General features: G+C 32.9%; 1 protein-coding gene and 1 long non-coding RNA gene across 5 annotated transcripts in view; one reads left to right on the forward strand and one right to left on the reverse strand.

The window, feature by feature from the left end:
- The window catches only part of LOC118186063 (fatty acid hydroxylase domain-containing protein 2-like), a 181,559-nt gene that overhangs the window by 34,564 nt on the left and 119,727 nt on the right, over positions 1 to 27,268 (reverse strand). For 2 of the 4 annotated variants that reach the window (XM_085817470.1, XM_085817468.1), the window contains exon 2: positions 2,872 to 2,974. In XM_085817470.1, the coding sequence (XP_085673596.1) occupies positions 2,872 to 2,934 (63 nt within the window). In that variant the 5' untranslated portion in view covers positions 2,935 to 2,974. Of the gene's footprint in view, positions 1 to 2,871; positions 2,975 to 18,905; positions 19,057 to 27,268 lie in introns of those variants that run through there. The other 2 variants (XM_085817471.1, XM_035356054.2) reach the window with 2 other exon arrangements.
- Positions 1 to 27,268, forward strand: part of LOC146997366 (uncharacterized) — a 178,821-nt gene that overhangs the window by 30,488 nt on the left and 121,065 nt on the right. The window lies entirely within an intron of this gene.

Here is a 27,268-nt window from a genome sequence, read left to right on the forward strand (position 1 = left end):
CGCAATTTTGAATAAAATATATTCGTATTTTGCTGTGTAAAAACTATAAAAAAAGTTGAAAAAGTTGTAATTTTCATATCTCCTCTATCTCTCTCTATATGTAAGCAATGAATACTTTGGAATGTTCTGTGAGTAGAAGATTAGACTATGATTACACTTCTTTATGGTCTGGCATAATTTGTTTTAAAGATATACATAGTATTTTATGCGCAAAACGCGCACTTAATATTCTTTGGATATAAGCTTACGTCCAAATATCTCATCTCTAAAATAAAAGGTAACCAAACAACAGCGAAGATGTAAGCTGTACAGGGTCCCAAAGGTCTAGATCCCAAAGTCCGTGATTGTTGATTTAATAATTAACTTAGTCTGAGATATAGATAAATTCTATTTTTTCTTTCAATAATTCTGTTAACACACACGCAAATGATGGGTAATTCTTTACAGTACAATGTGACTTCACTAAAAATTTTGCACTCCGTATATTCACCTTCAGAGGAGGCTTCCGCTTTCTTCCACCCTGCCCCACCACCGAAATTTGCCCTCCGGAAAATCTGGTCACCTTATATTAGACCATTGGATAAGAACAAAAGAAACGAGGACTATCTGCCTAAAGGTTTCATGGAGACCTTGCTAAGGGAAACAATCTCATTTAGCTCATTTAACAAGAGCATGCATCATTAGTATGCTATAAAAATCATATAATAGTAGTTACATTTAAATGACTCACTTCAGAACATTTGATATAAGCATATTGCTGTTTTTAGAATAAAAATACAAATGCTAATACAAATTAAAGTTAGAATTTAATTTGAATGCATACGCATTTACCTGCATAAGCATCTTGCATATCCTACACATATATGCATACATATCTTATATATGCATACAGACACGCATATCTTATGTATACATAAATATTATCTTATGTATACATTTGATGATAAATAAACTAATGTAAACATGAATGTCATGACAGAACTGCATTAAGTACCATTTCAAGGAAGCGTATTGATTTGCAAGGAAAGCTCGAATTAGAAATTGTTCGAGAGGATAGTTTTATCTGCGATGTTATTAGAAAGAAGTTTACGAAGTCATTGCAGTCAGTTTGCTTCAATTCATTCGTTAAAATACCCTTTCTGCGTTCGAAAGTCATTAGAAATTTTGCAACTAGATATTCGACGCTTTCGTTGAAGATTAAGATACTCAAAGTTCGAAATTCCATTCATCATTAAAGCTTTGCGTTAAAGCAAGTACCTCTATTAAAGGTAGTTGTCTGAAATATCTGTTAGAAATTGCCGGTATTCGAAGAACTTTCCGAGATGTTCGCAGATTATATGGCGCTCTAATTCGAATTCTGAAAAATGGTGCGAAGCAAATGGATGGATGATGGCTTCAATGGTTTGAATGCTGTTGTACGATAGTTAATAAAATAGTTCGTCAAACGATATCCGAGCGCACACCGAAAGAAGAATTTTTCCTCTAGGATATTTGAATGTCAGCTATTTTCGAAAGCCTGTTTCTCTGCTTGTGCAATATTTGCTCATAATATCCGAGCTTTTAATCTCGATTGCGTCAAAAGTAAATGGATGTATCAATTCAGCTAAGTTTCTATGCTCATTTGTAATACATTTTATGGATATATTTTAAGAGAAATTACGTAATATCACATTTAATACTTCTAAATTTCTATAATAAAAATATGTGTGTGGGGCTATTCTAAGAACATCTATGGATATATTTTAAAAGAACTTATTTAAATATAACATTTAATACTTCTAAATTTCTGTAATAAAAATATATTTGCGGGGCTATTCTAAGAAAGTGTTTTAATCTCAAGACCTGTTGCCCTTACTTAATTTAATGAATGAGTTTATTTGAGTAAACATAAAAGTATTCTCGAAGATGTACGAGGAAATTTAAGGGAACACGAAAATAATCACGGAGTTGGAAAAGTTTGTGAAAGCATCCGGACAAAAACATTTTTAATAAAATTAAAAATTAATTACCGTAAAGAAGGAAATACACATATAAGCTAAGACTTTTATAAATTAATGAAGATTTATATGAGTAAACTGCACTAATATCAGGGGAATTATGAGTATCCGATATAATAATATATAAAAATACCTGGTAAGAATATATCCGGTAAGAATACAGGAGGTTCTACGCATTTCAGATGGAAAACTGTAAGTACATAATTTGATTCCAGTTTTCATTGCAACAGTATCACGCGTAAGCCTCTTTTTGTACATCGGTGAATTTAGTGTAGTATAAAAATAAAGAAAGAAATATGTTCTATTTCTTGCACAGCATTATAGGATAAATTTATCTGACAGTTAAAAAAAATAAAGGGGAAACAATATTTGAAAGCTTTCAGATTTTATATTACGCTCCAAAGGAGCGTTTGTTTAACGTTTTATGTGTTATCTTTATTTATTAAATATCATGCTATTCTCATTTAAACTATAAAATTCAACATCAATATCTCAAAATATTTAAAAAAGTATATCTTTAGAATTTTCGATACACAGTCTCGCGCGCTGGAGATAGAAATGTCTACTTTTTCCGTACAGTTTTGCCATTGCTCGCTTTGAAATCTTTGGATTTCTTAATCATATATATATAATATAATATGAAATAGATAATAAAATAAATTACAAATTCAAATTTGGGCTTCCAGATGCCCATATCCGGTTGGAGACTTACGTTATTCCAAATTTGATGGCTCTAGGTACCGTTGTTTTATCACAATGCGAGAAACATACATTTTATGCAGAATTTTAAATTTAAGTTAGAATTTTCGGAATATGAAGTTTAGATATGCGATGCCAAATTCCTTTTGATTTAGTTTTTAAAGTGAATACTTACTGACAACATTGAGAACGACTTCGCTTCCATTGGACAAGTGGTATATTGCCAACCAAGCTTCATTAAGAGGATTTTCAATAAATTTATGCATCTCCATCGACTCCTAAAATAATAAAAAATATATGTATAAGAATAGAGGTAAGAACATTATATTCACTAAAATAAAATTTGTAAGAAGACACAATTTTTTTGCGACTTAAGAACTTGAAGCAAAAATTAATCCAAAAACGCCAATGAAAGTGGATTTATTTTTCATGCAAAAAGAATGCTTATTATATTCCGATGTTAAAAAAAGCTCTCAGGTATAGGGAAATATAATGCTGTTTAATACGATTTTTGTTTATAGGTTTTTGTGTCTTATTTCTAATAGCTTGTATATTCTTAAGTGCCAAAAGGAATACAGTTGTTTTAGCGATCCTTCATGGAAGCATTAAAATGCATTAAAGTAGATTCCATGGGAATAATTTCTAGGTAAATAGGTAACGAACATCATATTAATGTACTCAAAAAGCATCAGGATTGATTAGTTTACAATATGCAAGTGAAAACACTTCAAGTAAAATTTTTTCAGACTTTCATGAACACTTGGTAACAATCTTTATTTCATTTGCTTTCATTGTTCTTCAATAATTCTTTAATGGATAAAAACATTTTTGCTTTGCCGATTTTCTAAAATTGCAAATGTAATTGCACAAAGAACATGCACTGAATTTAGTTTCTTTGCAATGAAATTCCTGTTACAAAAACGGATAAAGTATCCCGAAAGCTCTAAAGTACAACATTTTATCAAAAAGAATTTCGAAGTGATATATGGAAGGCAGTGTGTCGAAGATAGACCACGCTATAGCAGACTATCTACTTTAATTCGATCAGTGACGCCCAACCGGTACACTGGTTAACGTCGTTGATCACCGTGCCAAAGGGTCGGGTTCGAACCAGCAGAAGGCACGGATGTTTGTAAATGTATAGTGCCGGTGCGGCATGGGGGCACTCTAAATATGCGGTGAGCGGAAAGTCCTCTCGTGTGGTTTGGTGGAAGGGAAGAAGGGTGGAAGACCTTCAGACCCGTCCCTTCCAGGGTGCTCTCCATTAAATTTTGGGGTGGAACTGAGCTAAATCGCACTGTCACCTGAATGGTGCTCAAGGCTGTTGCCAACGGCAGGCGTATTCTAGCGCTCCTTATCATGAGGAATTTCGTGGGCTTGGGCTGACTACGTCAGACAAGCAACAACGACAGCAGTTCGATCAGTTGAAAGATCTGATGCTTAGCAATTATTGAACAAAACCACACATATTTGGGTTTTGTCAATCAATTTTGAAAGATTATTCATGCTTATGGGGCTCGTTTCTTCAGTTGTTCTTAAAATGTTGATTTTTTTGAAAACTAAGAACGGGTTATGGTGCTGAAGAACGGTTTATTCTTTCTCAAGGTAAGTCTTTTTTAAAACGCATTATTACGGTTTTGAAACAAGGATCCACATTTTAAATAAAACTATCTTACAACCATTTTCTGCTAAACTTTCACCTTTTTTAACACGGGGCTACATTAAATAAATCTTATTTCTTTTTTCAGGTTGCTAAATATCCTTGCTTGCTAAAGGAAACAAAACAATCTAATACCAATGGAATCAAGACAGTTGCCATTTAAAATTTTAAACGACTAACAAAATATCAGTTGAATCATTTGTTTCAGAAACTAAAAAGTAACATTCTGCTATTTTGAGTGACTCATAAACTCTATCTAAAAATGTGTAAATTTGGTTTTTGGTAGAAAGAAACAATTTGAAAGTTTCAACTTCAGAAAATATAATGAAGAAAAAATTTCGCATTAAAAATTTTAAATATATATGAAGACTTAAATATAAAACACTATGCAAATATTTCACTTCTCTTTTAAATAAAAATAATAGCTATCGATTGTTGGAAATTTTTAAAACTAAGTCTGTCTCGAAAACAACTTCAATTTAAAAGTTTCAGCATTTTTTTCTCCCTGGCTATCCTTTTTAACGTAAAAGGGTATAAAGATAAAAATACCCAAACACTAAAAATATAATATTTTTAGAACAAACGTAAGAGAAGTTAAATAAGTGCACAAAGAGGAATGCAACCTACTATACATTATTTTCGTCAGAACGATTAGATTTTATTTTTAATGATAATGTACACAGAGTTTGTTAATTTTGCAGTTAACATACTTGTTTTTTTCCTTTTCTTTTTTTAATGTGATTACGGTAAAGCTTCGAAGGCTATCTGGGTAGGGATGCCTTATGGGGAAATTTCTAGGAGAAACTGGATCGTATATACGTCACAAATGGGGAAAACCCACGAGAAAACGCCCCTGCAGGCAGTACGATCGCGGAATTTGAACCTGGGACCGAACTACCAGTGTTCATCGATTTTACCGCTCAGCCGCTGGTGGGCCTACATTTAAGGTACTATATGGAAACTTATTTAATTACGACGCATGGAACAACAGTTGTTGTAAAATGTTGTTAAAACGCTGGAATGAAATGAGTTTTAAGTGAATAACTTAACGCTATATTCAGCAATATAAGGTAAACTAATGATATTTCTAATTCATTGTTAAGTGGCACCAACGCCTATTTATGCCTATTACATTACCAACGCCTTTTAACGTTATTTTATCGAAACCGATAATAGTAACACTCCCTTGAGTTGTTAAAAAAACTGCGTATTTAGTGCATGCAAAAGTGCGCTGAGATCAAGAATTATGCAAGCCAAGATCTTACTTTGTTTTAAATGCTTACATTACATACACATATATATTATATATACTGCATAGAACTAACTAGCATAGAAACAACATGGCCGAAAGGCAGAGCACACTCTCAACATGCTTTCAATAGACTCTCAACACGTTCTGTCTGAAGTTCCGTTTCGTTTGCCGTTGCCGCTGCGTCTAGCTTGCAAAGCTGCAAGCTGTATACTGGCTGTCTTCATTTGGTTGCTTCATGTAGCAATGCAGGAACAGAAATGCCTAAGTGAGTCTTGGAGACAAGATATAATACATAAAATACAAATTTTTCACATAAACTGGAAGACTAGATACACAGTATTTACAACCATTTGCTTTGCATTAAATGAATGTTGAGGATGAACTCCAAATTATGCTATAAACACATATTCAGCTGAGATTTTGAACAGAGGAGATGCAAAGCACATTTAAGCTTGATGTAGGAAAATTTTAGTTATCGCTAAGCGTGAAAGCCGCAAAAGAACGAAGATGGCGGTCCTCATGAAAAATCTCGTAGCTGAAAAGCTCAAAGTGGTTTATTATATTACATTCTTGTATTTCCTGATAGAAGCGTTTTTATTGAGTTTTCTGAGAAACTTCGCCAACGTTTCGAACTTAAGATCATTGTGAAGACATTTAAGACATTTGTTACGCACATAGAAGTTGGCGTTTGTAATAATGCGAAGATATCTGCTTTGCACCACTTGAAGTTTCTTACGTTCCTTATCGGAGATAGTTGTCCATGCCGTCGAAGCATAAGTCATGACTGGTCCGATAACGGAGAGGTAAATACAGTCTCTTCTTGTTCAGGTCCAGTGAAGAGTATTTCCCAATAATTGGGTATAAGCATTTGATGATTTTAAATGCCCTATCACACACATTATTAACATGATGTGTCCAAGTAAGGCGGTCATTAAATAAATTGTCTGAAGCAACTCAGACATGTTGATTGACACGTTGACAACCACTCAGACGTGGTTGAAAACGAGAGTTTATATGAAAGGTTGCTTCCCAAACAAAATTAACTGTGAATTAAAATTAAATAAAATCCCGCAAGCGTTAAAACGAAAATGTTGTTTCACAAAAATATGCGGTGCTGAACGGCTTTAACATTTAAACATTTCAGAAACTGTGAGAAATTTATTTCTAGGGCAAAGCTCAGTCAAAGATTTTTGTGGAAATTCTGCGTCACTCGAGATATCAACAAATTAATATTCGGCTTAATATGATATGTGATTAATCTTTCATTAATGTCAAGTAAAAATGCTTTCTGTATCCATTATAACTTTTTGATATCAAAATTTGATATACAGTATTTCAAAAACTGTGCTTCTAGGGTTTTTAAACGACATATAATAAATTTTTAAATTAAAATTTCACGGTTATTTTTCCCAAGTATAAAACTGTTAATAGTCAAAAACATTTTGAACGAATCAGTTTCCAACCTATTCGAATTCAGTTCTTTTTAACAAAATCTTCAATTTTATAACCGAGTAAATACATTGCTATATTTTTCCTTGAACAGACAAAGTGAGGCCGTTTAGTTTCTAAAAAATCTGACAAATAACCAGCTTTGAGAGCCATAAACTATTTAAAAAGATCATTAAAAGATCAGACGTTTTTTGGTTAATATATAATAATAATCTCATACTTCACTTTTTTGAGGTCCGTCTTACTTCCGCTTGTAATAATATTTTTTTTTTATTCGTAGTACGTTTACAGAGATTTCAAAATAAACGGCTATGGCACCGCATTTTATGAAGTTAGTAATTTTGACAACATTCTGAAGCGCACCGTTCAATTTCTTTGCTAATTAATTTTGTTGCAAGAGCCTCTTGGTGGATCAAACCATATGTAAGAATTATATGATCATTACCAGTAGCTTTAACAAATAATTTAAAGCATCTGTTGCACCATCTTTGCATATTCCAAAGCACCGTTTTCATTCTAAGACTTCAGTTTAAAAGAAATGTTAGTTTTTATATGTATGTCTTTCCCTGTCATATGTTCTTCCAAAGCACGTCAAAATAACAATTCTTCACCGAAGTATTTATAAATGTATCTGACATATACTTACAACTGATACTTTTGAAATATCAGTTGAATTCCACTTGAATTGTAAATTTTGGGCTTTCTTTTAGTAATAAGTTGCTCGAATAGATCGTTGCTTATTTTAGAAATTCTGTTGGCGACAGAGTCGTTTGACAAAGGAAGGTTTTCGAATTGCCATTTTTTACTTCCATGGTATATTTTTATCATTTTAATAGCAGGAGATAATGCATGATCTTCCTCAATAGTGTATTGGCTTTCTTTTATAGTCAGATATGAAACGTCTTACGATACGAATAAATATTTTTCAGTGATAAATTTCTTAAAAATGTTCTTTATTTGAGGATTTTTAACAGGAGTTTGAAATACTCTTTTCGTTTACTGATGTGCGAAACGTGCTTGGTTTGAATGCGTTATTTTAATTTTGAAGATTCAATACTCTGCATAGCCAGAATGTTACTGCAAATTAAACAAAATGTTGCTCATTATCATCATAGTTCTTGAAAGTTAAGCCAAAAAGCAAATTGTAGAAATGTCTCATGATACTTTTTTGCATCTTAAATGCTTCTTTCTGATTATTAGATTCTGCTCGAAGGGAATTTATAGCAATGATTACCTTTGTTACTCAAGTTTAGTCATTTTTTCGTGGGTGAAAAATATTTTTATCTTGAAAAATAAGTAAATACCATCTCTGATACTAATTATTCAAATAAATAGAAACCTTAGTGAAGTAAAACATTAAAATACAATTCTGTATTTTATTTGTTCTTGCGATGTACATACTTGTTAATAATTGAACTATACTGCAAAAGCGTTATCACTAAACTGGTCGCATCAGCTTCGACCTTATTATCGGGACACATCTGTAATGCATGATATTATGTGCGTTTGCGGTATATTTTATTTCTGAAATAACTTACGTGCTGAAAGTGTAATGCGACAACGATATTATGATGCACTGAGGGATTTTTTTGAGTATGTAAATATAATTTATATCTCAACTTGGACAGTATTCCGATTTTATAATTACGCTGCGCAGAAATTACAATATATTAAATCAAAGGCAATGAAGGTACTACGATTTGTTTCTTTAAACTCGTGCATCTGAATTAAATTTTCGCAACCCCAACATTTCACTTTGAGACACAGTTTGGGATAGCAACCCATGATTTAAAAAACGTTGCTCTAGCATAAAGAATTTTAAAATCTGGAAACCTAATTTTTACAATAAAAAATGTCATTGACCTTAAGACATTTGGAAGAAAAGCGCTGAAAACAGAGCGAGTAACTAGCCATTAACATTCAATTTAGTTAGAGCTAAAAGCAATACGTTTTACAGCATAGTACCTAATCATTTTTACAACTCACTTTCTCTTTCAGTCCGAGATGTTTAAGGGTTTGAAAATGGAGCACGAAATATCTTGAAGGACGGTGAAGATTAATAGAAACTGAAAGCATGTCTACTATAAAAGTGGGAGATTCCGTTACTTTGTAAATACATTCATATGCAGCCTTCTTTGAATTGACTCAAATATCATTCACTTAAGCTTGGTCAGTTTAGTTTTAATTACTTAACATATACACTTCGTTACAGAAAACATGGGTCTTTCATCCCTGAAATAAATTTCTTAGTATAAAACTAGGTAAAACCAAGTCTCAGTTAAAATTTATGTAGTAAGTCTTTGACAAACGCGATGTAATTAAAAAGGATGTAATTAAAAAGTGTTTATTGAGAAGATTTTTACTACTGTTTAATAATTATTTTAAAGAGCTAAGGATTTTTACTTGGGACTATGATTGACGCAACTTTTTAAAAGTTTCATTGTAAGAAGACGAGAGTTTTTCAATGTCCCTCAAAAACAGAACAAATTTCTTCTTCATGTGGGCCAATCTACAATGCAAACTCAGACAGTTCCTGTGTCTTCATTAGCAGTTCGTTTAAGTTCTTGTAAATTAAAAGCTCTTGTCTTCTTTTTTATTACCATTGCTTTCGCTGTCCGATAAGATCATCCTATTCTTCATTCCTTTTCTTTAGATTAATTCTTTGATTTCCTTCTATACCTGAAAATCTTAACCACCAGTTGCTTTTGCAACTGGTACGATTTCTTTGGCTTCAATCTATGTAAACCCTTTAAAATTATTATAACTTCTGATCAGAGCGGACGCCAGCAAGTATTCAGTGTTAATGAAATGAACATTGCGATATTTGACAAAGTTCCGTAAAGATTTGATGTTTGAAAAGGACACATTCGAAAATAAATAAAATTTTAGTGTTGTATACATAAATTAAAAGGAAACAATTAAGACATATAAACGAAATTACAATCCGCAAATCAACGTTAGGCATGCAGGAAACATTATGGCTTCCAAGAGCGTCAAATATAATTCTCGTGTCATTGATGAAACAAAGACACTTAGCCCATAGAGTTTATATGAAACTAGTCTAAAATTAGCTTTAACCTATATTCACATCTGATATTGAAGAGTTTTTCCGCCTTAAAAATTTTGTATTAAATTATAGTTTTGAAAATAAGTAAATCAGAATACGAGCAGTTCTTGTATTTGTTGCTAAAACATTCAAACTTGGGCAAATATTCCTGAAAGAAAAGAGTATTCTTTTTCTCTAGACTTTCCCAAAATTCTGGCACATACCATTTAGCAATCTTCCCTACTTATTTTACTGAAGATATTAAAAGGAGCGGCAGTTTGAAAGAGCGATTGATGGTATTTCTAAATAAAATGTAAATATTAAGCTAGATATATTCGAAGTAATTCCTTATCTATGCACGGATTTTGTTTTATTATAAAATGCGTAGAATGTGGAAAGCAGTTAAGAGAATTCTGCTGAAACTCTTTTCTCAGTGGATCAGTTATTAAAAAATAATGATCAAAATATATTTTAAGTAGTACTTTGATTTTGGAAAACAGTTACAATGAGGAAAGTCTGTTGGTTTTAAGTTTCTTATCAGAGAGAACCTTACCCATGAAATTTTTATAATGAATATTAATTGATTGTATTTTAATCATTAATGATTGCATTTTAATTGTTAAAAATCTTTACGTGCAAACGGTAAACCTAATAACAGCTTGTCTTATTTTATTTAAATGTTTAAATAAAAGCATTTTTAATGGGTTATCTATTTCTTCCAAACTCACGAGAAACAATAGCCTGACCACAAGCACTCCTGTTTTTAATTTTCTTTGTATGCATGACTGAATGAATTCTTTTTTTATTGAGAACAGATAAAGACTAGAAAAGGAAGTAGAAATAAAATGACATTTTTCTTTGTTTGCTACATTTTGGAGAAATTAACAAAGATGCACTTAGAAGAAAAATATTTCTTCGCTTCAATTCCATTTGTAAATGATGAAATAACTAAATGAGTGTCAGATGCATTGGTACCTGAATATACTTTGCAAACGCTTTAAAGGTATATTTTTTTTAAAGTAGCTTCATTACAGATAAATATCGAAATAATGCTTCTTTGTAAATTAAAAAAAATGCATGCTCAGTGCATTAGGTATTAAATCAATCAGGAGTCTGAAAAAATACGTAATGGAAATTACAAACAGATGTTTTTTGGGAAAAAAGGATTGCTTAATTATTTTGATTCAGTTTATCAGTTATGTGCGCATGTGTATCGAATTAAAATAAAAAAAGCTGCAGAATATTTATACGCATATACGTATCAGAGCTTTCCACAAATTCTTTGTTTTTTTCCTTCTTGGATTTAGTTACAGGGATTCAGAAAATGTACTGTACTTAATTAGTGCTAATAAATTAAATATTTCGTAGCTAGAGAATATGGTTATTGGAATATGGCAAAACATACGAGAGCTAGCAATTTAAAAAGAGGTATGCCTTCGTGGAATATTTTCTAAGAGAAGCTGGATCATATTTATCTTACACATGAGGAATACGACAAAAATAACCATGCAGCTAGCTCGTTCGTGTGGGATCTAACCCAGGTCTAGCTGCCAGTACTCAGTGGCCTTCGCCACTCGGCCATAGGTGAGGATCCGCAGGAAGCGAAGAAAGATTAAGGTATTGCACCTCTTTAGTAAGGGTAAAATAAATACTTTTGAGAAAACAATTATAAGATTATTTAATATTTCTTAGAGGTAGGATTAAAATTATTTAGATATTGGCAAAGCACCCGAAAGATATCTGGAGGAATGTCTTCGTGGAGACTGAACACTTGAAATTCGACCCAGGTTCATATCGCAGCAAACGAGCTAGCTGAATGGGAGTTTTCACCCCTTGCTCCATGTGCTGCGTGGATACAAAGAAGTTTCCCGTAAACCGTCCGCCACAAAGGCATGTCTTCCTTTGGCTGATAGAAGCCCATCAAAGACATAGCGGTAAAAGTGTTGTATACTGATAGTTCCGACCTGGGTTCAGTTCCAGGCGAACGGACTGACTGCATGGCCGTTTTTGTGTTTTTGTAACGTGTTACAAGCCAGTTTTCCTTAGAAAGTCCTCCGAGAAGGCATACCTCCCCTTAGGCAGATAGTCCTATTGTGCTTTGCCTTTATCAACAAAACCACCTTTGGTTGTTAATCGTGTCTTATATGCGTCGTTATAACCCTAAAAAGAATAGTTCGTTGGGATTTGAACTCGAGCTGAATTATCAGGTTTCAGCGTATATCGCTGCTTTTATTTCCCATGTATACCAGGATATACTGCTTGTAAGAAGCCTACCAGCTCTGCCGCTAGTAAACTTCTTACAGGCAATATTCTTTACAGTTCTATAGGAGGTATTTCATCAAGATCATATGAAATCTGTAAGCAGATAGCCCTCGAGTGCTTTGCCGTAACCTAATAAACCAAACCAAACCAACCATATAAAATCTGAAGTTTGTGATTCTCCAGTCTGAGTGAATAAAATATGATCCAAAAGCCGTATTTCAGTGATCCAAATAGTAGTTTTCGACCAAAATGTGAATGATAAATGACCAAAATCTGAATGACCAAAACAGATGATAGAGCTCAGTTTAAGCAATATGGTGCCTACAAAAGCAGATGATGCACAGACGAGTCTTTTTAAAGAAACTAAGGTTCGATACACCAGTTTATATTCTAATTTTGAATAGAAACTAAGGTTCGATACACCAGTTTCTTCAGATGTCCCGAGGAAGAAATTCAAATGTATCTTGTCCGGTGATCGTGGAAACTACACGACTGGACACCTTGCTAGAGCTGAAATTTCAGCATCCTACCAGTCACTTACGGAAAGCGAAATTTGACGGTTTACCATTTTTTAAAGGTCACGTATTGTCGAAGACAGCACGATCTAGAAGAAATTAACACATAGCTGAGAAATACTAAGCATATGGTAAGCAACTAAGCCAGCATATGTGATCCGATAAGACGAGATTTCTCAGTACGCCGACCTGCACACTTACAGATTAGCCGACCTTTGTTGGAGGACTAAATGAAAACTGCACTATATAACGATGTTATTATGCTGCTATTGTAACGATGAAGACACCATCACGTGTGAAGCATCATTCATCTTTTCACAATACGTACGCAATGAAAGCGTTGTTGTCTTCTTTTTGCTACAGTTGCCAAGTACAAGTGTCGACGCGTCACTGAAAGCCACCTGGATGCGAAACTTTTAAGATACTGTAACAAAATAGATACAGACTTGGTGCTCATAATATCATCGAAAAAGTATCGCGTTTAACTGGCGCCTAACGCACACGTGCTGATCTTCGAATTTGCTTCAACGCGTCCAATTTCGTAACTTCTGCGATAACGTATGATTGCATTGAGTCCTTTCACGAACGCTGTGTAGATTTACATGAAATTTTGTCCATCTTCATTGCATCCTTTCGTGGTGTTAGCGGTAGCATGTCAAGCTACCATACAGAAGATCAGGAGTTCGACTTCCGGAGTAGACATGTCTGATTTTTCGGTTTTTCTGCTGCCAAAGGTCTAATAAGTTATACTGACTTTGTGTTGGGAGAATGCTTCCAGTATTACTCAGTGTGCCATTCAGCTTGAGCATTACATTGGCATCAGAATGGCATCTTAATAAAATAAATAACGATGACATACTTCAAGCAGCTTATAAAACATTGAAATTTTATTAACCAAAAGATAAAGTATATCTCGCAGTATTCAGGAGATATCATCATGCGAAGATTTTGCTGTTATACTAAAATCTGCAGATAATTTCTAGATACCATATTTTTACGAGCGCTGTGATGATTGGTAATTTGAATAATGTTATGTACCTATTATCAATCGTTTATAATGCAAATCTTTCCCTTTTATGAGAATAATGATATGGAAAGTAGGTTTTTATTTTATTCTTATCCGCTCTGTATTTTCTCATGCTTTTAGTAAAGCTTATTACGAGTATACCGGATATATCTCATTATATGCTTTCTTTCGCGTTTTGTCTAAACCTATGAGTGATAGATACGTGACAAAAAAATTAGAATAGTTTCACGAAGTTTTTTTTTTTTTTTTTTTTTTTTTTTTTAAAGAAAGCGGAGGATTGGAGGATTTTTGAAAAAGAGGGGAATTCGCTCTTGAATGTTATGTGAGTAAATCCGAAGAAAGTGAAGTTTATGGAGTCTAAAAGTTTAGTACAAACAGTGTTGGCGTGGATGTGAAAGGAATAAAATGGCAAATTGGCTTGCGTAGACCGGTCATATTGAAAAACCAACTAACCTCAGAATATAAATAACGATTTGAAAGCGAATAAGGGATTGAGTGTAGCAAGTTGGCTAATACACAATCTGGCTGCAAAAATGTGAAAGATCGACTGATATAATAGTTCTTTGCCAGAATCAACTTGAAGTTGCCGTATCCCTCCTTTTACTTACAAGATACAATCCGTAATACGTGTACTGTGTAAAGAATTACCTATATATATAGTTCTTTATGCATACACATATTTAGGACTTCATGTTTCTATTTTTCGAACATTCCATAGGAAAAACTGGAGGTCAGGATAAGAGGTATTGTTCTTGGGTTATTTTTTATATATTTTAGTAAGGAATATTCTCTTCATACAATAAGGGTTCATATAATCTTGACCAACATTTATACACATTTTAACAGCTGATAATTCACTTAATTGTTTCTTCTCTTTGGCTTAACTGATTGGAAATAACGAATGGAATTCGACTAGGCTTCAAACAAAGAAAGGTTACCCCAAAATTTGGGTTATTATGGCAAAGTCCGCAAGGGCTACCCATCTAATGGAAGGGATTCCTTCGTGGAGGATTTTCTGAGGCAAACTCGCTCGTTGCCACATTATATACGGAGAAAATTATAAAAAGCCAGCTGGGCAGACAGCATGGTTATTTCGTCTGAATTAACATCCAGGTCGAAGTGACAGCATTTAGCAGTCTTAACCACTCGATCACTGATGGGGGCTTATACTAAAATACTAATGGAAGTTTAAAAATGCAATTAAAATGCAGAACAGCTGAGAATAAAGTATCCTGTATTTGAAAAAAAAAATCGCATGTGTTCCATTCCTCGAATAAAAAAAAAAAAAAAAAAATTAAAAGGAGGTGGAACTGTTCAGCACATCTACAGAAACGTTTTGGAAGGTAGCGAACAACAGAGAGTGCCGCAAATCGAGAAAAATTAGAGGAAAAGTTATAAAAACTCTAAGGCATTTCGGAGCAGGAAGGGGAAAATCAACTTTGCCCTTACCAGAATTCGCAATAAATAAGTCACTTTCACTGTAACAGCAAGAGGAAAGGAATTCAATAATTCTTTACATTCTACCCAGTTTAAAGAGCACAATCGAACAAATCCACGTGGTGATAAATCTAGGTCCAACACTTCTGAAATAATTCGGAAGCATCCTTTAAACCTTATAATTCGGAAGCATCCTTAACTGTGAGACAAGAGGATCGTGAGATAGGGATTTCAAAATTAACAGACCCATCGCAATCTGAAACATTATCATTAGAAGAGTTATATTTCAAAATCCATGCTGTCATTGAAGAAACTGATATTGAAGAGATTAGCTTTGTAAGTGGCATATGGCAAATGGCAACAATTTCTTAGAAAGGATGTTTGGGGTGATTAGATTACATTTAAAAACCAGTATTGATAAAAAATCTTGTCGATTTTTGCATATTCTTTTCAATTTAAAAACTAAAGCATCCATTAATAAATATTGAATTTATGATCAGCAAACGTTTGTGCACAGTTTTCGGGACTGCTTGTATTGATAGAAAGAAATCTTTAGTCGTTTAGCACCTATTTATATTGCTATTTTTCTTACTAGCATATATAATGAAATTCATCTACAATTTCCAGATTGCGAGCAATTTTCTTTGCGGCTTTTTTTCTCATTATTGTCAGAACGACACTAATAATTAGACTTATAAAGCATAATTTTGCAACTGGATTTTGGAAACGTTTTTTATCTTTATGTTTATTTTGTTTGTTGTTTTTATTTTTTGTTTATTATTATTATTATTTTTATTTTTTTAAAGAAACAAATGTTGGAGGGACCGATTTGTCGATTTTCTGAGAGTAACAGTTTACTTATAATAGCTGCTTGAAGATGAATATTTTCAAAGAATCTTACGTTTACAGAATTAAAAACTTATAAAAAATATTTTCAAGCATGAGAGAACTGGCTACTGAAATGAAAAGATATTTGTAATATAGTTTACATTATCATCACTTAGACGCCATACGAAAAAAAAATTGCATCTTTAAAAAATATATACTTATATTTTCTGGATGTAACAACGGTAGAACCAACTCTGAAGCAAAACAAGCATAATCTAGTGAAACAAGCATAATAAATGAGTTCTGATCCCAAAAGTTTTGAAACAATTACATTAGCTTATAAGGTATTTCTTCTTAGCATGCTTTCGTACTGTAGTGGTCAGCACGCTCAACGCGCATTCGAGATGTCCGTAGTTCGAGAACATTGTTCATTTTTCATATCTCCTGCTTCATAAATACCTAATGTCTCTATAGTGGCGCCCGGACTAAAAGGTGGGGAATGATAATTCTTCGTCACCAGGATTTGGCGATTGGGTCCCCTAAGATCCCAGTCGCTCTTTAAAAGAAGAAGTATATAAGGCATTTCTCCCGCCTTTTTAGCATGCCTTCGTGGTGTAGTGTTCAGCACGCTCGACGCGTATTCGAGAGGTCCGTGGTTCAAGTCCCGGCGAGGGTATTGCTAATTTTTCATCTCTCCTGCTTCCAAAAATATCTAATATCTTTAGAAGCTTCCAAAAAATATAATAGAAACTGACATTTATGTTTTAGAGGATAGGTTTTAAAGGTTAAAACGTATATTAAAACAGAACTTATCTTCATTTCTTGCCAAATAATACGGTAATAATCCATTAAGCAAGCAAAAGTCTGAGCTGAAATGCATGAATTCGAAACCTAACCGGTTATTATTTCTATGCAAGAAATAACAAATACATCATCAATCAATTTGAGGAAACTATTAAATTTTTTCCAAGAGAAAATAAGTTCTTAATCTGCTAGCAACAATTTAACATTTGCTCCTAACCTCAAGTGATAAATAATGCTTAGTACTCTATTTATAAGCATGGTATTTCCGTCTGTTCTGCTCGAGACTTAACTGTTTTCAGTAGTTTTTCGAGTTTACACCGGCATCTTTAGTATGCATATGAATAGATGTTGCTGCATTTTAAATAGATCACGTTTTGCTTATGTTCTTGAAATGTATCCTTTATTTTATTCATCCGAAAAGCAGCTGGAGAAATGTTCTCCGTTCTACTTCTTCAGGAGTGATTTCGTTTCCATTGCACTAAAAATTAAGGAAATTTATGCTACCTTCGTAATAATTTAACTCCCGAAGTAAAACAAATAAGCCAGAACATACAGAACTCTAAGAAAACCAGAATACAGGCAAAAAACATTAAATTATTTGTTAGGAATATAATGTTGGTACAGTGAAATGATGCACAAAGTTTCTAAATAATCGATAAAAATAAAATGCTATGACAAAGTTTAATATAGTAATCAAACTGGTGAATAAAAATTGCAAATAAACTTTTCGAGTATGAAACAGAACGTCTGAAGCAACAAACAAAATATTTATTATATTATCTGAAAGCTTAAACAAAGTTAATTATGAAATCAAATTCATATTCAAGAAAATATAAGACATTCATTTTTGAAGACATTCAATTTTGCTGTAATTTACGTTGACGTAGAAGAACAGAACAAGCGTATAATTAAAATTTTTCAGCTGAAGAATATTTAAATGAATAAAATAATACGAGTAGAATTTGACAAACGCAAGTGATTGCAAACTCTAGATTAATCTATGACATTTCACAGAAGATTTTACCATTGAAAATCTTCAATATTATTAAATAAATAAATATAGAAAAATAAAAAAGTACAAATATTTCTCTTCATAAATAAGAATAAATATTGCTGTTATCAAATCCTAAGAGGAAATGTTTTACTGTTGAATAAAATTTTAAACAAGAATTTAAAAGAAAAGAATTTCGATTTTAAAAGCTGCGGCTTTTTGTTTTGCATTTAATTTTTGAACGTAAAATGGCAAAGTAGTATCATACAGAAAAGTATCAAAGTATGGAAAAAGTGAAAATCATCATTTGAACAAAATACAAAAAATATATATATCTAAAATCTGAAACACGCGAAAAGGGACATTTTTTAAACATTTTTAGTGTGTTACCTTTATTTATCAAACATCATGTTCTTCGCACCTAAACGACATAAAATTCCATTCAACAACAAAGTTACAAAATATTTAAAAACAGCGTATTTTTAGAATTTCTGACAGACAGTCTCGCGCGCTGGAGATAAAAGTGTTTTTTCTGTATAGTGTTGCCATTGCTCGATTTAAAATAGTTGAGATTTTTAATCAAAAATTCATTAAAATTTTACAGAATATGAAATGGATAATAAAACAAATTCGAAATTCAAAATTTGGGTTTTCAGGTGCCAGTCTTCAGGTGGAGGATTACGTTATTCAAAATTTGATGGCTGTAGGTACCGTTGTTTTTTCACAATGCGAAAAACATACATGCCTTCATTTACAAAATTTGGAGTGCCCAAAGAACAATTCTTCAGTGGGATTTCATTCACACTAAGACTGCTCACCTTACAACACTAAAGAATATAAACAACCAGGGCATGTAACAGAAACAGAAAGTGAAACTTCTGTATCATCGAGTAATTTAAAACCGCATTCCAGATCGATGTACAAAATAAAATACTTACGTCTATGATCTTCTGTAGTGAGAGTGAAATTTTATCCTGTCTGCTCTTTTCACAGACGCACCGGTCGACCTTGGACTAGAGTGGCTTTAAGGTACGGTCAATAGTTAAGACTTGTAAACAAGATTGCATCACATACGTATCATGGCCGATTAGTGTAGGTCAAAAAGTTTATAGATTAGTTTCATCCCTGTAAAATATGTTCAAATCTTTGCTTAAATAGACAATTTACTTTTGGTTAAAAACTCATTGAAAATTAATTGGTAAAATTCATCATCATAGGTAATCAGATTTCGAAGTCGCTTGTTTTACTGTATCTGCGTTTTCATTATAAATCTGGAAAGCTTTTCGCCTGTGGCTACCTAAATCGGTTTTGTCATCTTCGAACTATGATTTCGTTATTTTTTTTACCTTTAACCGAAAGCGTTTGAAGGTAATTAATAACTGTTACAATAATGGTTTTATATAAATAGCACTGAAATCCTTGTATGGAAGCCCTTGTTTAAACAGAAAATAATATGATATTAATATTTTCTTGCGCTGAAAGTCATGAAAATATTACTAAGACGTAAGCTGTTGCCCGTATGAACAATTTGCCGTTACAGTTTGAAAGGTTCATTAGAGACAGTTTGTGATTTAGGGTAGTTTATTGAGTTGCCGCAGTTTTATTATATTCCATCTTTCATGACGAAAAGAATTATCCTGATTATTTTTCACTAAGACATTTTACATATATATTTTTAATGGGCGGGCGCTTTATTTAATAGTAGCCTTGCGCCGTTACAAAGGCCAGAAATGGTGGTCATTTCATTATGATCATTCATTATGACCATTTCATTAGGAAGCACCTAATAGGCGGCCACCGTTGCTTACTGTGAAGGGACGAACAGTTACAACCATGCCTCCTCCAGGATTCGAACGCGGGGCCATCGCTACAGCAGTCAGGGTCACCAACCACTATACCAACTAGGCGGCTATTTTACATATTTAAAGTAGATAAAATTACTTTATCAATTTCCCTGCTTGAAAATAAATGTAACAAATGAAACAACTGTAACTTATATAGCAGATGTCACTCATAAAGAGTGAAATAACTACAGCTTGTTGAGATTAATAAGAGTGATTTTAAATCAAGTCGAAAGAGATTATATTATTAAAGTATGGTGATTGTATTATTAATAGTTAATGATGAATGTTACCGAGATATAAATCAGATTCCATGCAACTTCATTTTAACTAAAAGTACGCATATTGATGCTAAAGGTTCAGATTCAGCAGAACGCTTTCGAACTATATATTGAAATGACCAGAACAGGCTTTAAATAGAATAAAATCTCTGCCGACAACCATCTCTCCAAAGGAACCAAAATTTCTGAGATCATGTCTTCTCTACATATAATAAAAGAAAGAGTCTGTGTCTCTTTCGTTCGTGCTGAGCGTGAGATAATAGACCCAGGGCTACGAAATTTGGTATGTAGGTGCATCTACACAAGAACCAGTGCATCTGGAAGCTAATTTTTCAAAATTCTAATAAGATTTTTTAAAATTTTATCTTTTCGATTTTATCGCATCAATTTAAATAGTTTCATTCTTTTAAAATGTGGTATGGCAACAGTTTTTCATTCAATTAATTGTACACTGGACTACTGACTGTTGAAAATCAGCATTGTTGCCATTTGGAAAAATGAGGGCGATCATTATGTGCAGTTTTTAAATTTAATGTTTCTCTTGGATACTGGGCGTTTGTTGAGATAAGGCAACGGGAAGTTTCTTAATTTATTTATTAAGATAATTAATATTTGTATTAAGGGATATTTGCTTATTTCATTGTAATTTTGTTATATGTAACAATTTTTTTAAAAAACAAACAAACACAGACAACTCAAAACGATAAAATATACGCAAAAAGATTTGTTTTTGTATAACACAAAAAATCAATAGTAGCGAGTTGTAACTAAATGTTAAACTAAATAACTAAAATGTGCATTTTCGCTTCTGAAAATTATTATATGTACTTGCTGACCAAAAATCAATGTACTAAAAACAAAAACGTAAACACTCAATTTTCTTACTTTTATATCCCATCTACATCCCCTTTAGGAAATATTCGGCAACTTTTCGTTCATTGAGGTATGAAAAGTGGCCTAAATTTGATATTAATTAGAATTGGTTAATTTAAACAATAAATAAAGTTATTAAATACATTTGGCTGTTTATTATTATTTCCTTTTACGATGTAAAGAAGTACTGTAATCGCGAGAAATTTCGGGTATCATATTTTAATGGAAATATCCATTTCCACCTCTTCCGTATCCATCTGGATGATTTTTTTATGTGACGACTGTACGTACGCACAGAATATAGGACTCTTGTTTCCAAAAGAGACTGTAAAATAAGTTCAAAAGGGATTTCGTCGTGGCGTCTGTACGTACCTACGTGTGCATCTTGCATAACAATTAATGTCTAGCGGCAAAATGTTGAAAGTGTGTCTATTGGGACTGCTATGGCATCTAGTTGTGCACCTCTCTCTTTTATTCTAATCGACAGTAGCAAATGTATGTATATATATATACATATACACACATTTGCTATATTATATATATATATATAGCCATCCCCTTACCTGGATTAAACGTCCTTACCTATAATTCATTTTCGCAATCGTTAGTCATACTCCAATTACAAAAGTGTTTTAAATGACGAAAATGCTCATGTTTTGTTAATACCAAATTAAAAAAAATTTTTTTTAGAAAAATAACGAAATGTAACTTCTAATGCGATCTCCTGGTTCCTATGAACAGGAATTGGAGAAGTTTTATACAGGTTATGAAAAAATAAAATTCTAAGATGTTTGACTCCCGTAAGGAAAAAAATTGAACGGGATACTTAATTTCTAAATTTGCAGTTTTTTATGTCATTTTCAACTTGCTTTGAGCGATCGGTTATTCAATAAGGTATTTCTCCCGCCTTTTTAGCATGCCTTCATGGTGTAATGGTCAGAACGTTCGGCGAGTACTCGAGAGGTCCGTGGTTCGAGCAAAGAACTTGTAAGGACTTCCTACAAGTTCTTTGGTTCGAGTCCTGGCGAGAGCCTTGCTCATTTTACACGTCTTTCCTAAAATATCATAATACCTCTACGGTGCCGTCCGAACTGAAACAGTGGTGGATGGTGATTCTCTACCAAAGGATTTGGAGACTGGGCTCCTTAATCCCCAGTCGCCCTTCAAAAGAGGGGATTATATAAGGTATTTCTCCCGCCTTCTTAGCGTGCCTTCGTGGTGTAATGGTCAGAACGCTTGGCGCGTATTCTAGGCGTTCGTGGTTCGAGTCCTGGTGAGGGTATTGCTTATTTTTCATCTCTCTGTGTCTGAATTAGATTTTTTAAGTATGGAATAATCTAAAATAGCGGGACTTTTCGTTTTACTTGGGTTTTCAATCAACCATTAATCTTCAATATTTCTGATAACTGGAATCCTAGTGAATGTTATAATCGAGGTCATTATAAATGTATCATCTCTCATAAGTAACGTTTTCTCACGTAAGAACAAAATTTATAATATTTATTTAATACTTTTAGAAACATTTCGATGAATACGAATGACACAGATTGAAATAATAACAAACCACTTATAAATTAGCTTTCATTTGAAAGTGAGCTTACATTTCTTGAGGAGTATATAAATATATTTACATTGTTGTAAGAAATTTAAATAAGGTAGTTTTGATTGCAAGTTAGCTTGCAACGCCTTAGATTAGGCTTATATATTCGCTATTAAACTTTAATAACCTATTACATTTATTTAATGAATAAAGTTGTTTTACATCATTTGTTTGTAAGCCTGCCTGAAACATGCTTAGGTTTTCCTCGGTTAATTGAATGAGTTTCCTTTTTCCATGGTTGCCGATTTTTAATTGACACTTTTACAATCAGGAGCTTCATAATTAATCCAACTGTAGACGTGTAAAAAATATTTTCTGATGAGAACAGTATGTAAGATAGTAACAGGAGTATTATTTATTCTACTGAAGAAAGGATGCAAAATTTTTAGAAATTTATACAGCTAAATATAGAGTGTGAAAACGTCGATAAATAAAAAATTGATTTATATAAACCACATGTAAATTTGCAGAGGTTTTACATAATATAAGTTGATACAATGATAATATGAACATTATTCTAAAACTGATGTAAGTTATGCTATTTTGAAAACTCAGATCAAAGGGATCAACGTTGCATTTTGTGTTGGGTAATACTATTGGGATGCTGGGAATTATTTTTTTTTTCTGTTTTCTAATAGCTTTTAAATATAAATCTGCTTTGATCTTAAAGACGGGTTCAAAATGAAAATACTATTTCATTACAATTTTCAGAATTCTGTATCTAATGTCCAAATTTCATTTGATTTATATAAATTATACATAATTTCGATCTCTTTCAAATGCTTTCGCTAGAAGACACTAAACTTAATTTTGTTCGAAAATGAAATACTTCGAAGGAAATTGATTGCCATTAAGTGTCTTGTTTGCGCTTTCGAATAAAATAGTACCACTTGCCATATCTGTATTAAAAAAATTAACAATGCAATTAAAGATTTTAGATTTCATATTACGTCTAAACGAGAATGTTTTTCCCTTAAATATACATACATGTTTTTACAGCATTTGGGCTAACGCCATTTTGGACTGAAAATATTTAAAAAAAGCACATCTTTAAAATTTCCGATAGACAGTCTCGCGCGCTGGATATAAAAATGTTTTATTTCGTACAGTATTACCACTACTCGCTTTTAAATCGTCGAGTTTCTTAATCAGAAGTTCATTAAAGTATAAAAAATATGAAATAGTCATAAACAAATTTCAAACTCCAAAGTCGGGCTTCCAGGTGCTCATATTCGGATGGAGGATTACGTTGTTCAAAATTTGATGGCACTAGGTATCGTCGTTTTTTCACAGTGTGTGAGAAACATGCATACATTCATGCAGATATTTATTATTTAATTTCTTTAAATATAATGCATGGCGATAATATTTGGTGGTAAAAATTTTAAAAATGATACACCGTTTAAAGTGAACTGACGCAAAATGCCGATTCGAGACTTATAGCCCTTTTGGGGTAACTCTCCTTTGGGCTGAAAAATAAATGTAAAAATGTATCGATTACATTTCCATATTCTGGTCAAATGCTGTGTCAGTTAATATTAATAATTTGAGTTTTACGAACAGATTTTATTTTAAACATTTCGTGAATTTATCTGAGATTATTCATTAAATTGTTTTATCCATCATTGATGAAATGGATGAAGTATTTGAATTTAGAGTGGTATATCTCCTGTGCGTATAAATACAATGTCTTCCTTTAATTCGAAATTGTGTTTCTTTTATACAAAACATGAAGCCTTTAAAATGTTAGTTTAAATGAGATGTTTCGCGAAATGCTTTCGAAGATGCGAATTTTTAATAAACGATGAGTTTTGCTGGTCTTAGCACATTCTAATTGATAAAAGTTCAATAAGTTTGTTTAATTAACAGAGACAAGATATAACATAGCATATTAAAATACAGCGGACTCTTGTTAACTCTTTTCGTAGGGACTGGCAAAACTGTCGTCTGACTAGCAAAAATCATGAGTGCGAATTACTAAAAATATTCAGGAGTTTACATTTTTTAAACTTATTTAACTCTATTATTAAGATTTAAGAGAAGCTTCGCTAACTCTGTGAATTAAATACTTAGAAGGTTTTAAATAACATATTTATTAGAGCTTGACTTTAACAAGTTGTACAGATTGCGGCCCCAGATTTCATTCTCCGCCATTTGTAAGATTTAAATAAAAGAAATATAAATTAAGAAATTTAAATGGAAACCTAGTTTGAGACTACAATATAACATTAGCAAAGGCAATGCAAATATGCGTACATTTCGTGCAATTATTTTCAAATGCACTCATGTTTGATTATCTGAGATTAATTAAGACACAACAACACGCCGAATAAATACTAATTCAGAAGTCAAACAACAAAAATCAGCGTTATATTTACCAAATTTTCACAGGACTAGTTTCGATGGTTTTACCGAACCACCATCTTCAGCTGCAAAACCGCAAATGAACCAGATAGGAAATAATGATTAGATAAGATAAGTAAGCCTGGACAAGAATAAGCAAGTGGCGCCATCTGTTGGTGAAACCAGAACTAAAACATAATTTCTTTAAAGTCCGAAGGCAAATTTGGATTGGAATTAGGATCGTTAACTAGAACAGAAAGATTTTTATGAATGTGAAATGCCTCTAGAAAATCCAGTTCTCCAATGGAAGATGTTTTTTGAATAATTTTGGCAGCAGAAAAACTGAAAGTGTGGTTTCGGACCAACAATGTTGAGCAACAGAAGACTTCTGTGTTTCCTTTTTTCTAACATATGCCTCATGTTCCTTGACACGAAATTCTAAGGCTCTCTTAGTTTGGCCAATGTAAATTAAACCACACTGGCAAGGAATCCTATAAATACCCCAGGAATTCATATAAGGAATGGGGTACGTGAGTATGGAACTCGGAATTTCATTGACGGGAGAATAAACAACCCGAAAGTTAAATTTCTGCAAAATATGTGCAACTTTATACCTAATTGATGGAAAAAAAGGAATGACAACAGAATTTTTATAATCTCCTAAAACAAGAGTGTGCCTTTTAGTGTGTTGAGATGAGAATTTTTTAACTGCTTGATTAATAATGTTGGGTGGAAAGCCCCTGTCAATAGCTATTGCTTTTAAATAATTTAGTTCTTCATCAAGGGCTAGTTTGGAGGAGCAAACTTGAAGAGCACGGAAAACATAGGAATAAAATGAAGCTAACTTTTGTTTAGTCGGATGACATGATTTAAAGTGTGGTGGAAGGCAAACCGATGAAGGTTTACGGTAAACCGTAGTACTGAAGTTGGATGTGTTACGTGTGTCCAGAATGTCGAGAAACGGAAGAGAATTGCAAGTCTCAAGTTCAAAAGTGAACTGAATAGCAGGATCAATAGAATTCATTGTTGAAAGAACTTTATTTAAATCATCTTTATTACCTTCAAACAGAGTAAAAGTATCGTCTACGTAGCGGAACCATGCCGGGAAGTTTAAAGTTTCAAACAATTTTGATTCATAATAATGCATGTAGATATCAGCCAGGAGATGGGTCTGAGGGGGCTTCCCATGGCTAATCCCTCAGTTTGCTTGTAATATTTATTTTGGAAAACAAAATGTGTTTGTTTCAAACAGAGTTGAGTGAGAGAAATTAGCTCATCAATTTCGATGCAAGAGAAATGAAATTCGCAAAGTCTAGTTTCTAGACATCTTAATGCACCCTCCACTGGGACATTGGTGAATAATGATTTTACATCAAAAGAAACCATGAGTAAATTACTAGGAGAAATGTTTTAAACTTTTTTTTACAAACTCTATTGAATTTTTTATGGTGTAAATGTTATTGTCTAATAGAGTTGAAAATCTAGAAACTAAATATTTAGCTAATGGATACGAGGCAGTACCTAAATTTCATACAATAGGGCGGAAAGGAATATCACTTTTATGAATTTTGGGAAGAGCATATAATCTGGCACAATTCGCAACAGATGGGATAAGCGAATGTTTTAAGCCGCCCGAAATGACCTGCGAAGATTTGATCGCAGTCTTTATTTTTGACAAGTCCGAAGGTGAAGGATCTTTAGGGATTGGATTATATGGTCCTTCGTTTAAGAGTTTAGTGACACCATCCATGTAAGTGTTCCTATTCATGACGACTATCTGGCCACCTTTGTCGGCCTTTGAAATAATAATATCCGGGTTAGAATGAATTTCACGCAATGTAGCTCTTTCTCTCGCAGTTAGATTTGGTTTCAAAGGTTTATTATTGAATTTCACATTATGAGCGATAAGATGCCTAATCATTTCTTTCTGTGAATCTGAAACTTTACTGAACTTGAAAGCTTTTTCGATAGGAGCCAAAATCTTTGGAATCGAGGGTTTACAGGTTTGTGAGAAGTTAAAATTATATTTTAGAATTCTCTCTTGTTCTTCTGAAAGACTAACATTAGAAATATTAACTATTGGCTTGATGTTTACAATGGGAAGATTTTTTTGAACTACTTGAACTGGAAGATTGTAAAAGAAGTTTTTCGAATTTAACTGCAAGGGTGTTTTTATGACGGTTAACTGCATTCTCCGTTCTAGACCAAGACTTTTGTTCAAGGGCAGTGAATTTTGGATATGATTTAGCGAGTTCCAGATGAAGCTTATAGAGTTCACGTTCAATTTTGGACAATTGTTGACGTGTATCCCTTATGACGGACCGAAGTAAGGCAAGCTTGCAATTTAACAGAATTCTTGAAAC

The sequence above is a fragment of the Stegodyphus dumicola genome, chromosome 5 (genome assembly GCF_044657685.1).
Source record: "Stegodyphus dumicola isolate Sdum_Otavi_A_Nest chromosome 5, ASM4465768v1".
NCBI lineage: Eukaryota > Metazoa > Arthropoda > Arachnida > Araneae > Eresidae > Stegodyphus > Stegodyphus dumicola.